This window comes from Siphateles boraxobius, unplaced genomic scaffold (genome assembly GCF_051911475.1).
Source record: "Siphateles boraxobius isolate OS27281-9 unplaced genomic scaffold, OSU_SipBor_1 41, whole genome shotgun sequence".
NCBI lineage: Eukaryota > Metazoa > Chordata > Actinopteri > Cypriniformes > Leuciscidae > Siphateles > Siphateles boraxobius.
In genome coordinates this window covers 6,697,019-6,710,593 of record NW_027509042.1, presented here as the reverse complement: position 1 = coordinate 6,710,593, position 13,575 = coordinate 6,697,019, and the positions used below count along the sequence as shown (strand labels likewise).

General features: G+C 37.9%; 2 protein-coding genes across 4 annotated transcripts in view; one reads left to right on the top strand and one right to left on the bottom strand.

The window, feature by feature from the left end:
- The first annotated feature begins 429 nt into the window (after nt 1-429).
- Nucleotides 430-9,443, top strand: LOC143706290 (somatomedin-B and thrombospondin type-1 domain-containing protein). Its single transcript, XM_077198040.1, has 5 exons — nt 430-695; nt 3,012-3,203; nt 3,691-3,766; nt 4,690-4,872; nt 6,559-9,443. Exons 1-5 carry the CDS (start codon nt 461-463, stop codon nt 6,674-6,676), a joined length of 804 nt encoding a protein of 267 aa, XP_077054155.1. The 5' UTR covers nt 430-460; the 3' UTR covers nt 6,677-9,443.
- A 427-nt stretch (nt 9,444-9,870) lies between these two features.
- kcnb1 (potassium voltage-gated channel, Shab-related subfamily, member 1) overlaps nt 9,871-13,575 on the bottom strand; it is a 44,641-nt gene continuing 40,936 nt past the window's right edge. For all 3 annotated transcript variants that reach the window (XM_077198027.1, XM_077198030.1, XM_077198029.1), the window contains exon 3: nt 9,871-12,847. In XM_077198027.1, coding sequence (XP_077054142.1) covers nt 10,925-12,847 — 1,923 coding nt within the window. In that variant the 3' untranslated portion in view covers nt 9,871-10,924. The remainder of the gene's footprint in view (nt 12,848-13,575) is intronic.

Below are 13,575 nucleotides of genomic sequence, written 5' to 3'. Positions count from 1 at the left end.
TTTGCGCGTGCATATGATACGCACTTTATGGCGTGTAATCCCCCCCCCCCCCTTCCCCTAATCCTACCCAAGGGGATTTAAGTGCGTAGCATAGGCTATAGCCTACACGCAAAAACCATTTTTGGCGTAGCCTATAAATGGCACGAGAAATAACATTCGTGGTATAGATACGCACTGTCATGAGACTGTGTTGAAATGGCATGTAAATCATGACTTTTAGATGAACTAATCCTCTAATTTTGCTGCAATTTGTGAAGACATGAGTGTAGCCTACTCAAGAGTCTTTGCATTGATTTTAACTCACCTTAAGTGCCATGAGGCAAAAAAATGAAAACCAAAACCTCTGACTGAGCGAAATATGTCAAATAAAGCAGGCTGGGTAAATGTCACATGATAAAAGTCAATTACATGCATGAGATCCTCAGATGAGGGGAGACACATATTCAGGCTGCTCATTATCATGTCAGTGTGCAGCTCCAGACGCTCATCGATGCTTTTCTACCTCGCTCTGCTGGTAACACTGGTGTCCCAGAGCGAAGGAGGTTGTCAGGATACGGGACTGTGTTGCTTTGGACAAAACCAGTCATGTATTACTGAAGACTGGAGGAAAGATCGCTCCTATGGGGAATGTTACTGCGACCAGGCATGCAAGACGACATTGGACTGTTGTCACGACTATGACCTTGCTTGTCCAGGTTTCTAGAATTTCATATTTTTCAGATGACATGTATTCAAATTATAAATTTACTGCACTTTGTTATTCTTTGTAAAAAAATATATTTTCATGATTTATCACAATATTTTTTCTTTTGTCAAATCAACTTAGATAATTTATGTGGTTCAGATAACGTGAGTTTCTGCTGATTAAACCAATCTCCTTCATCGTATTAACTCAAATTTCTAATTTCAATGAACAATTCCAAGGAACCAGGTGACTTACTTTTTTAAGTTAAACCAACAATATTTTTTTTACAGTAGCGGACTAGCGGCTAATGAATGGAAGTCTCCACGTTTATAGAAAATAGCTTACTTTGGCATTGCAAAATAAAGTGGATGTTTTTATATGAATAATTTAGATGAATGCATCAGGGATGTGCTGTAACTGTATTTAAAACACTGGAGGATTTGAAACAGTTTTCAAACATCTTTCATGCAGATTGTTTTGTGATCCTGTCACATTGTAATGTGTGATGGCTCAGTTAAAAACTACACTGGAGAGAGTAAACCTCATTTCACATGCAAAGAAGTCTTAAAGGCACGGCAACGACAACAGCCTGCTTACTTTTTAAGTTTTAGAGTGAGGGTGGAAAATGGTCATCCTAGACAACAGGGAACGTCATCAAAACTTTGGCTACCGGTCAAGCAAAGTTCACTTACATTTTTGAACAAAATGTCTTCCAGTAACATTAATAGAACATTTGTTGTAAATTATATCTTTAATAATTTTCTTAAAATTCTATCACAAAAACAATGTTTATACCACATTTTGAACATTCAGAGAACATTCAGAAATAACATAACTTAACTAGGGAACATTAGCAAAACATTCTTAGAACTTATATTTTTAGTTAGGATTAAAAAAATTGTGCAACTGGTTATATTACAAATGGTTTTGGGTTAATAAAATAAAATGTATGATATAACCCCTTTAATATATTTATGTTGCTTCTGCTGCTTATCATGTCTGGGCAACGATTAATCACGATTAATTGCGTCCGAAATAAAAGTTTGTGTTTACATAATATATGTGTGTGTGTTGTGTATACATATTTTATATAAATAAAAACATATGCATGTATATATTTAAGAAATAGTTGCATATATATATATAGGTATGTATACATAATTTATATTATAAATAAATATAAATATTTTATATATAAATAACAAAATTTTCTTAAATATATATGCATATGTGTGTATTGATGTATACAACCTAATTATACACAGTACACACACATTACACAGTACACGTCCCTAACATTCTGGCAAGGTTCTCTCAAAGTTATGAAGATACGTTCTTGCATTAACATTAAAAGAATGTTTGTTCAAAGTTATCTGGTCTTTAAAAATGTTCTCAAAATGTTAGCACACAATGCATCATTCATGAAACGGTTGGATGTTCATCTAATCTTATTTTTAATGTTACTACTTGTTTCAGAGCATTCATAGAAGATTCAAAAGTAATGTTCCTGTAATTTTAGCAAAATTATACATACGTATAACCAAGAATTTTTTTTTTTTTTTAACTGGATGTTTTATAAGATTTCATTACTTAAAGGTGCTCTAAGCGATGTCACACGTTTTTTAGGCCAATTTTTTTTTTGTCACATACAGCAAACATCTCCTCACTATCCGCTAGCTGCCTGTCCCCTGAACACACTGTAAAAAAACACGGTCTCTGCAGACACCCCAGGCTCCACAAACGGCAACAAAAACAAACCTGGCTAACCCGCACCACGAAACATAACAAACTGTTCCAGCCAATAACCGATAAGAAGGATTTGAGGGTGGGGTTTGGGAGTTTAATGCGCGGATGAGGAGGAGGGAGGGTGTTTCGTTTGACAATACTTCGAACGTCAACCAGAAGTGACGTCACCCAACATCGGTTAGAGCACCTTTAATGGGAACGGTATAGCCTGGGAAAACCCAGACGAACTTCTGGCAAATTTAGATTTGCTCTGCAAGCTAGTCTGGCGAAGAGCCCATTCAAGCTCATTTCCAATCTTTCCAAATCGAGGCACCAATCACAAACTTTGAGGCGGGCTTTACAAGATGGCGATCGATCCGATTGGTTTCAAGGTCTACGCAATTGCGCCCAGAGGCATTTGAGCGACGTCCTTTGGTGACGCCCCTTTGGAAATGAGCTGTGAATGAACCTTCCCCAGACCCTAACTCAGTTACGAATGAGAAGGGTGTGGTTTTAACCAGGCTAGGAACGCTAGCAAAACGCACTAAGAATATATTTTATCAGCTGAGAATCTGACACATCCACTGTGTGTGTGTTTCAGCCGTATCCTGTGTGGTGAGTGAATGGAGCGTGTGGTCTGGCTGTCTGGAGCCGTGTAAACCCACACTTCGCACCAGGTGGAGGCAGGTGATTCAGGAAGCACGCAATAGAGGCGAACCCTGTCCCGCTCTACATCAGACCGCAGGCTGCGCAGAGTATCGTGATCAACATGGTCCCTGCCTGCAGTCACTGGGTATGGTCATCTATAGCTCTGTGAAATATCATTTGCCATCCTTCAACACAAATGTCAAATTTAATAATCAACAGTGGATAATATCTTAGGTTTGAGGTCAAACCATTAGATCCATAATAAAAGAAACTGGAAGTAATGATTTAAACAGCCATTATTTTTCCATTGAATTGTTATTCTTGGATGGACTCCATGGTACACATTACATCCAATTTATCTTATATAATTACATTATCAGTACATAGCCTTTTTCTGAGTGTAGTCAAATGCTGAACTGTAATCATCATCATCAGTACATATGCTCTAAAGCACTAAAGCAACAATCTAAATGCCACCTTTCACCCTGAACAACTGTATAGTACATGACAGTGCTTTTGAAAATGACTGAAATACCTTCTTATGAGACTGCAGGTGAAGTATGAGGGCAAATATGCATTAAAATCTCTCTTTCAGAATCTTTGACCTCCTCCTTTGTCTCATTATTTTACAGTGCCAGCTCTCATCACCACGGGTGGCTATGGAAATGCACGGAAAAAGAGGGAGATTTTTGACAACAATACCACAAGGTAAGATCTGACAGTTCAACACTAAATTGGATGTATGTCTTTTTTTAAATGTACAATGGTACATATCGTAGATCTCACAAACCACCACTAAAAATAGTACACATACCCTGACAATACAATATTTATTTGTTTATAATGACATGTACCATTGTCGCAACATAGTTGTCTTTGACAAGTACAGTAATGTTTAAAAGTTTGTGAAATTTTTTTGAATGAAGTCTCTTGTGCTCACCAAGGCTGCATTTATTTGATCAAAAATACAATACAAAACAGTAATGTTGTGAAATAGTATTACAATTTATAATGTTTCTATTTTAATATATGGTAAGACTATTTTAGCGACGTAGTTACACGTTACTACATGTACTTAGTAATAACAGTAAATTATGCATAATTACAAGTAACTAACCCTAAACCTAACCCTAACCGTAACGCTTCATTTTACAGTCCAGTTTCCCATGTACATTCTATGTACTTATTATAGTAATTACAATAACTGGGTAATAACTGGGTAATAACTAGGTACTAACCCTGAACCTACTCCTAAACCTACCCTAAACCCATGTACTTACCTTATATTACCCAGTACTTTCTAGGTAAGTACACTGTAAGTACTGTACTGTAAAATGAAGCGTTTCCGTCATAACACTATAGTATGTACATTAATTATTATTACGCAGTATTTATTTAAGTACAATGTAACTACTTCACCTTAAAATAAAGTGTAACCGAATATTTTTTATTTATTCTTTTGATGTCAAAGCTGAATTTTCAGTAGCCACTACTCCAATCTTCAGTGTCACATGATCCTTCAGAAATGATCATTTCTTTCAAATAAGAAATAAAATAAAAATCTTACTGACCCCTATTTGAACGGTAGTGTGTATATGTAAATTCTGTGTGTCTGTATGTGCACGCCTTAGTTACTGTGTGGAGTTTGAACTGGCGTCCCTGTCGGCGGGTTGTCAACGCAGCTTCAGTCCTCACACACGTTGGATGCGGTACCTGAAAGAGGGGCATCAGGTGTGTGTGGAGTGCCAGCCACCAGCACTGGCCCAGGGTCAGCGCTACTGCTCCGGGGACGGGGAGAACATTGGACAGGACAGGTAAGAGGAGAAAGACCTGTTTTTTTTTTCAGGGTCAATACAACTTAAGCACAATAATATTGACGATTAAGCCTTGTCCCAGACTAAAATGCATGTTCTTAAAATATCTTAAAATATGTCAGTGGCATTGTTTTGTCTCGAGGTACACACCAGTAATGTTTTTTTCTAAGGCACGTTTATAAAAGCTACTTAAATGTCCTAATTGAACTAAGGCCTAATTCTGGCTTAATCTAAGCCCTGTTTGTGAAACCATGCCTATAACAAACAGTACCCTGAAAAATAAATATACCAAAATGTATTTGAAATACATTTTGTAGTATACGCCAAATACATTTACATAATATAAAAACCCTGCAATTGTACTTTTAGTATACTAAATTTGTATGCTTAAAGTCTGCTAAATTTGGAACAACTCATTTTACTTAATGCCCTTTAGTTATCTGGAAATAATGCTGAGGTCCAACTAAAGATATGCTTAGTATATTGATTGTGCTAAAGTCGAACTATTGCAAGTATACTTTGTATACACTTAAAGTCTTGCATTAAAGTCTGATATTATACCGAGATCATACTATCCTTACTAATAGTGATATTAAAACACATTTTAGGCTTAATATTAAGAAATGTGCATTGTGCAATAAAGAAGTACTCCAAATAATGTTTCAAGTCTCAAGTGATGTCAAAAATTTGTTAATGGATTAGTATAAAAGAAATGTATTTTAAATAAATTTTGGGTGTAGGATTTTTTTCTACTAGGGCAATCATTGGAATAAATGTTAAAATACACATTATTTCAAAAGTATAGCCAGCCAAGAGACTAATGTGATCAAATTAATCTTCTCATAGAGTGAGAAGAAAAACAAATGCCCACAGGAATTGCCAGAAGCAAACTCCCACTGCAAATGTAGGATTTAGACAACCATAATACTTAAAGAACACACTATGAATGGAAGAATGAATATACACTATCGTTAAATTTTTTGAGTTTGATTCGATTTTTAAGATGTTTTTGAAAGAAGTCTCTTATGCTCACCAAAGCTGCATTTTTTAATCAAAACTACTGTAATACAGTAATATTGTGAAATATTATTAGATTTTAAAATAGCTGTTTTCTATTTTAATATACTTTAAATATTTTGTAACATCACAAAAGTCTTTACTGTCAATTTAATGCATCAATGCTGAATAAAAATAAAAAGCTGTACATTTATTACTTGAGCTGTAAAGTTCTAACTGTAAACCGAGCTGTAAATAATTATGTGTTCCATAACAAAAAAAATAAAAAAGCTAAAAATAATTTCATGTGGTCTTGATATGGGTCTTGGCCACTAGAGGGAACCATGAGACATCGTTAAATATGTAAATGCTTGTGTAAGAAACATCCTGTACTGGTTTAATGCCCTCATGACAGGCTTGTGCACTAATTTGGAGCACTCAAGAGCCTTATGTTTTTTTAATAAAAAGAAAGCAATTGCCTGTTTAATCTAAAACCCTAATGATGCTGGGGTACGGTTTTTATATAGTAGCCTATTTATAACCAACACATAAAACGCAAGCATTATCCTTTACGTAGGGTTGAAACTCTTAACCTAGCTCAAGGACATCATCAGCCAGAGCAATACCCATCACTCTATCTGTCTTCCTCTATCATCTCTTTCCATCACATTCTCACTCTCTCTCTCTCAGGAGGCTGTCTCTGCAGTGGCAGGCGGTGGGGAATTCTCAGTGCAGAGGGGTGTGGAGACGAGTCCGTCGACGAGACTCCTGTTCCTGTCCCACTGTACACAGTTTTCTCTTTATCTAACTCGCACACTTTTACCGGGTCGTGAAATGTCAAAGAAGTGACGATAGAATGTGCAGAGACCGTTTGGGTAGCTCAAAGCAGCTCTAGGCTTGTAAGCATAATGTACGTTATCAAGAACAGATTCAATATTAGTCACAGATAATTCACATTTCCTAATAAAAGACTCCTTACTAATGCTTGCTCCCGATATATTATGATTAAGTAATGCGTTTTAAGAAGTAATTCTCCAATGCATGAATTAAAAAACTGTACATTTTTAAGTTTGAGATAAGTTTCCAAATGCTTTTTTGGGGCCTTAGGGCTACACCATTTGAAATCATGTGTATAAACTCTAAAGACAACACAGAATAATAGGTAAAATTAATAATCTGTATCATTTATTTGATTTCCAGCCAACCAAGGGGGAGGGAGATATCTCTTCTTCATACTGCAAAGAAATCTAAAGATTTCAGGACATTTTGACACATTTTTGGCTCTTTTTCCTATATAAGACAAGGAATTGGCTTTTCGTCACATACAGAACAAGTTACAGCTTCAGAGGTACGACATGCATTAAACAACATAACACACGTACAGAAACAACGGCATAGAAAGTCAACAGGTAGAAAGATTACAAAACAAACAGCCTTTAGACCTACAAACAACATTGTAGAAGATTTAGAGGAAGGGAGGGATTGTAAACAGTGCTCTCTTTTTTTAAGTTCCCTGGAAATTCTATATGGATGCTTAATTTCTTTTCATCATGAAATGACTCCTTAAATTTCATACTACTAGTTACCACTGTTATTGTACAATTTCATAAGAAAACAATACAAATCAAATAAACGAATGATGTTACTTATTTGTGCTTTCTGGTTTGAGTGAAATACACAAATAATAATAAAAAAAACTCTCATAAATAAACTGAATTAAAAGTCAAAGTGACTGTTATATAATGCATGTTACTATAAATCTAACATTAACATAAAACATTTTATTTTCAAACAGCGTCCATGTTGATGCTGGAAGCATCACTAGGTCGTCACAGTTTGACACCTTTATGAGCAAATTTTAATACCACTTAATTTAAAGGATTTTATAAATGTACCATGATGAATTGCAACCTGCACTGTCGTGTTGGGGGGGGGGGGGGGGGTATTCTAGACAAAACACCTTAAATGCCATCAAACCATCCAATAAGACACTGACATTGTACTCAAATTACTGATTGTCATCACTGTTTTTAGACTGAGAGTCAAAAAATATCCCCAAAAATAATCACCCATATATAATTCGCTCTAATCTTTGTTAATGCTCTAAGCACACTGCACTGCAAGTGTTCCCCGTGGGACGTTACTGAATGATATCTGCAGAACATATATCAGCAATAAAACAACATATGCTAACATATGCTGACGTCTCTGATTAAGCAATTAACATGGACTATATGGTGGTGAACCTCACAAAAACCTGTCAGGAACATGTCTGAGTTGTATTTCAACAGAAAATCAATTGAAAAAAAAAGAGAAATTTCAAGAGCCAGTATGATTTTGTGAATTGTGAATTTTTTTTACATGAAAAGTTAACCCCTCCCCCCTTAATTATATAAAAAGATTTTAGTATTTATATATTTCTAGAAAATTAATATATATTGGGGGGGATTGGGAGAAAACGCAAGATATTATCTTAAAGAAAATACACAAATCATTTTCTTTAGATTTTTGGGTAAAATATATTCCAGACATTTCTTTGTGGGATTTACCCATGGATCATTACAAAAAAAACAGGGTTGACATTGACCTCAGGGCACAGCCTAACACAGATACACAGCAAAGAGAGTTTTGAATGGCTTCAGTAAGGTCACATTTTAGTTACAATGTTCTCTCCTTTTGAATCTACTGAATGAATAGGGTATTGAATGTGGATCACACACCCGGCGGATCATGGATATTATATAATATCCACATAAAAGACCACAAATGGAGCAAGGGACCTTAGCACTCAGAAAGCAACTTCCTCTCCATACCATTACAGTAAGCAGTACACATCGTTGCATTCATAAATTATTCTGTATAGAGCAGAGAGGGAAGATCCCTCTCACTTGCAGTTTTTTCTCTCCTCCCATACACACCCTCCCTCCCGCTCTCTTGCAGAAAATTGGTATTCTGTTCACACCTCACTTCAACTCAGCTAAAATCGTTGAGACAGGGATGGAAGCATACACACTCACAAGTCTCGGTAGAGACTGTTTCCCCCCATCATCGTTGCACTCCCCAGATAACACATACATATTCTAAGAGACAAGTACATTCTGACAATGTGACTTTTAATAATAGTACAGATGCAATTGAGTATGTTTTTTTTTAGTCTAATTTAGCCCTCTCTATCCCAGTTTTCAAATTCAATATGAGCGCTAGAAGGGAGGGCTTGTGGTCACCATGGAAACTGGATATAGTCATCTTCAGGACATCGTCTACATACCTGTGAATACATGCTGGACTATGTGGTTACAAATTGGTGAGGATGGCTGCGATGGCGATAATAATCAAATCTTTCAAGGATATTAAGTTTGTGCAGTGTAAAGGGATTGTATCAAATTTGGAGATAAACATTGCCATGCATTATATACTTTATTACAGAGCTCGCTATCAAAAGATAAATGTTTGGGATTAAGTGGTGGTCATCGTGGTCACATTGTGTATGTTGAGCCTGAGGACACAAAAGGTCCCATAAAACCTTTTATTAAATCAAATATTTTAAAATAAACACTTTCCCTGCCAATGCAAAAGTATGAGACCATCTCCCTCATTTCATATGATCATCTAGAAAATACTTTAGAAATATATATTTATTCTTATATTCAGAAATATTTTTGTTTGAACAGTATCCACTGCTATGAGATTGGTAAATCTAACTGAAATCTTGAATTGACCTGAAGTTTTTCAGTAGTTTCTTTGTCAGATTTATTCTAGCTTTCCATCGCTTACCAATATCTGTTATTAACAGGGCGAGGTATGTGTTGTCCATTCATTCTCAATGTTGCTTCTGTTTGGGCTGCCAATGTGCATGTGCTACGTAGTTGTAATATGAAATCATAAACATGGGCTTTTGTAATAAAACCTTACACATGTAAGCATAAGTGTATCTTCGGTAACTTTCTTAAAAAGGTATAGTTAACTTACAAATGAAAATTCTATCATTATTTACTTTTTAATCTGTGGCCCCAATGGCTGCCCAATGGCCCCCCAAAAAATTTTCTTTTGTCTTACACAAAATAATTAAATCCTCACCAGAATGAAATGTGGGAGACTAAACAATGACAGAATTTTCAGTTTTTGGTGAACTATCCCCCTTAAGCTTTGCCATACAAAAAAAAAAAAATTAAGAAAAGATGACACACAAGTAGGTACATGAGGGGAGGTAAATAAATAAAAAAAATTGGACTCTTCCAGTGAAACAATTGACGATTTTTTTCTCATACTGATGAATATGACACAAGATATATGTGTGATAGATTTCTACAGATAATCTTCATGACTATATAAAAATAAATAAATCAAGTAGAATCACTCAGCATGTGAATATATTTTGAAGAGTGAGCTTGTGTGAAGGAATATTGGTTGTTATATACGTGCACATTATCATACCATCAGCCCTCCCTATATCAAATACGCTTGCACACAAAACACTCATACTGTATGCAGACCCATAACTGCAGTTAAGTAAGGCCAGTTTATAAGGGGATAGGGGAGGGGAGCACTAGTAAAGAGGGTATAACATGTCTCTAATGCTTATTTTTAAGGTGGGCTGTGGACAGTGGCTAGCTGACATGGGCAGTGATGGACTGTCCTCCTTGATTTACCATGCACTCCTGGGTTTAAATGTCTTGTTAGTTTTCAGCCTCAAGCTAATTAAACTTTAGCATAAATCCTGTTGTTTTCACAAACAACAGTAGACCAGATCCGCTCTGCCTTTATCTTACCCCTGCGATGCACCAATGCAGGCTTGTTAACAGAAGAGGAAAAGGGGCAGTGTAGGCAGTGGTGCATCTTCAAGATTCTGTACCTTAATGATGTAACATGACCACGATTTTTCCAGTTAACTCTCCCGCATAAACTCACCAGGTTAGGCCCCGTGGTCAGATGCCTGTTAAATTAATCTCCATTGTACATTAGTCTCTGCTTTCTCTAAAGTCATTTACTGAACTTGGCCTTTTTTCTCTTCACTTTTTATTTCTTTCTACATAGTCCAACTCACCACCCTGAGGCCTCAGAGGCCCTTATCAAAAGCGTTGGAATGTCCCCTGTCCCCTTTGGGCCTCCGTGAGTTCTCTGAAGCCACGTGGTTCTCATGGCTAACACTTGGGCTACTTCCCAGTGGAAATATGCAGTTCTGACCTAGCAGCCTTTGGGCAGCTTCCAAGTGATTGGTGGCCCCCTGGTAACCACTAATTCGAGGCTTGGAACTGAGGCCACCAAGCAGACGCTCTGATGGGCCACCGTCACGCAAGTGATCCTCGTCATCTGTGTCGGCATCGATGTACTTGCTGATGGATGCATCATGGAAAGTGAAAACTGCAGGGGTGAGTGCCTTCCTCTCTGGTGTCTTAGGTGGAGTCCTGCTGCTGGCTGTTGTGTAGACTGACACCTCTGGGCTTAGGATGGAGAGGTCAGAAAGAAGAGAGCTGTCAGACAGAGGACCACCAGATGGACTGGTCTCGCCGCAATGATTCACCCTAACCGCATGCATTTTCTGAGAGTTTATAAGCAGAACTTGTTGCCGCGAACCATCGGTGTTGAGAGGTTTAGCACCAGAGCAAGGTGGCGTGAGCATGGTATCATGCTCCAGTGTGGTCTGCAGGCTTGGATTAGCACTGACTCGACCAGTGAGGCCACAACCAGGACTGTGGGAGAACCGAGAACTCTCTGGGAGTGACAGACCCCCTGCCGGACTGTAGGGGAATCGTGGGTTCTCTTGGAAGTCTGTTGCACAGCTGATATAACTGTCAATGCTTGACAGACTTTTCATGTCTACCACCCCTTCACGACCCCCATTCAGTGGGTCACCTCCTTGCCCTGGCAAGGCTCCCAGCTCAATTTCATCCCTTCTATGGCCTGCTCGAGATAAATTTTTGTCTTTGGTGTTCAGGTTGGGCTGTGACTGAGTCTTTGCCATCTGGTTGTACATCTCTTCTAGTTTCTGTGCATTAAGCCTCTGTGGACTAGAAGCTCCCGCCTTGCTCGGTGAACCTTGGTCTGGGTTGAACGAACGATTGGAACTGGTCTCTGAAGTTGCCCTCTTAGATGACCATTTCCATCGACTGGGTGAGAGATGGTTGTCCTGGGTTCTCTCACCCTTGTCCATGACCACCACATCCAGAAGCTCTGCACCACGGTTAAACGCCTCTCTAACATTCATTGACACTATACTGCCATTGCGTTTGGCTCGCTCTAGAGCCTCACGTCTCTTGATGGCCTTCTCTTGCCGTTTCTGTTCCTTGTAGAATTCAGAAAAGTTGTTGACAATGATAGGAATGGGTAGGGCAATGACTAAAACTCCTGCTATGCAGCAAAGCCCACCAACAATCTTACCCAGAAGTGTCTTAGGGTAAATGTCTCCATATCCCACAGTGGTCATGGTGATAGTGGCCCACCAGAAGGAGGCAGGGATGCTCTTGAACTTGGTGTCATCCTCGTCCTTCTCCGCAAAGAAAACCAGACTGGAAAATATCATGATCCCCATTGCTAAGAAGAGGATAAGTAGGCCCAGCTCATTGTAACTCCGACGCAGTGTAAAGCCCAGTGACTGCAAACCGGTGGAATGACGTGCCAATTTGAGTATGCGCAAAATCCGCATGATTCTAAAGATTTGCACCACCCGCCGTACGTTCTGGAATTGCAGCACGCTCTTATTAGACTCTGTTAGGAATATGGTGACATAATATGGTAGAATGGCCAGCAAGTCGATGACATTGAGAGGACCTTTAAAGAATTTCCATTTGTTTGGTGAGGAAAGGAAGCGAAGAAGATATTCCATGGTGAACCAAGCGATGCACACAGCCTCGACATGGGCTAGCTGGGGATTATCAGTTGTCTGACCAAACTCGTCTGTGTCTTGCAGCTCTGGAAGGGTGTTAAGAGACAAAGCGATAGTTGAGAGCACAATGAATAGGATAGAAATGATGGCCAAGATCTGAAAGACAAAAAAGCAAACAAAAATACAGTATTAAAAACAAGAAAAACCTTCATAGTAAAGAAATACTGAGGTTTGTGTCTCAATACCTCCAACATACTGGTAAAAACAAAAAACCCATTGTATATACTAGTGTAGTGATTGATCGACAGATTAAATAAAGACTGCTGTATTAAAAGTCTGAAGAAATGCACAGTGGCAATGGATGTAACAATTCCACTGAGGAGTTTTTTCTTTAAATTTTTTTATAGTTGCGTTGACAGGATTAATTAAAGTGTGAGTGACAGATAGAGAATGACTTTGAAAGTAAGGTCTAAGTAAATCATAGATTTGACAATACATTTTTCTTTGTGACTATGAGCGGGTTGTTATACCACTGTTGTGATTTGTAGAAAACTTCGTTGAAGCATGCTTTACACCAGAAAACCTGGATAGACAGCCCTGTGCTAAACAAGTTGTCGATTACATTGTCAGTCAAATCATCTTGAAAAAATCCAAGTCTTTTTACTCACTTCTGAGCAGTCGAACAGCTACACTGAATGCCAGGATATTGCATAATAATGACTTTACCTGTGATGTTAGGTCAAGAAAGCAGTGTAAAGTAGTAAAACTGAGAGGGTTGAACATTATTGAGAAATACAGAAATGTTGTGACTTGCGAAACACTGAATAACCAGTAAAACCGGAATACTGGTTAGTAGACAAATCTACAACACAGTCTAATTATAC

Coding starts and splice junctions, on each gene's coding strand:
- LOC143706290 (XM_077198040.1), top strand. CDS start 461: ATGTCAGTGTGCAGCTCCAGACGCTCATCGATGCTTTTCTACCTCGCT. Junction 696..3,011: donor CTATGACCTTGCTTGTCCAG/GTTTCTAGAATT, acceptor TGTGTGTTTCAG/CCGTATCCTGTGTGGTGAGT. Junction 3,204..3,690: donor TCCCTGCCTGCAGTCACTGG/GTATGGTCATCT, acceptor ATTATTTTACAG/TGCCAGCTCTCATCACCACG.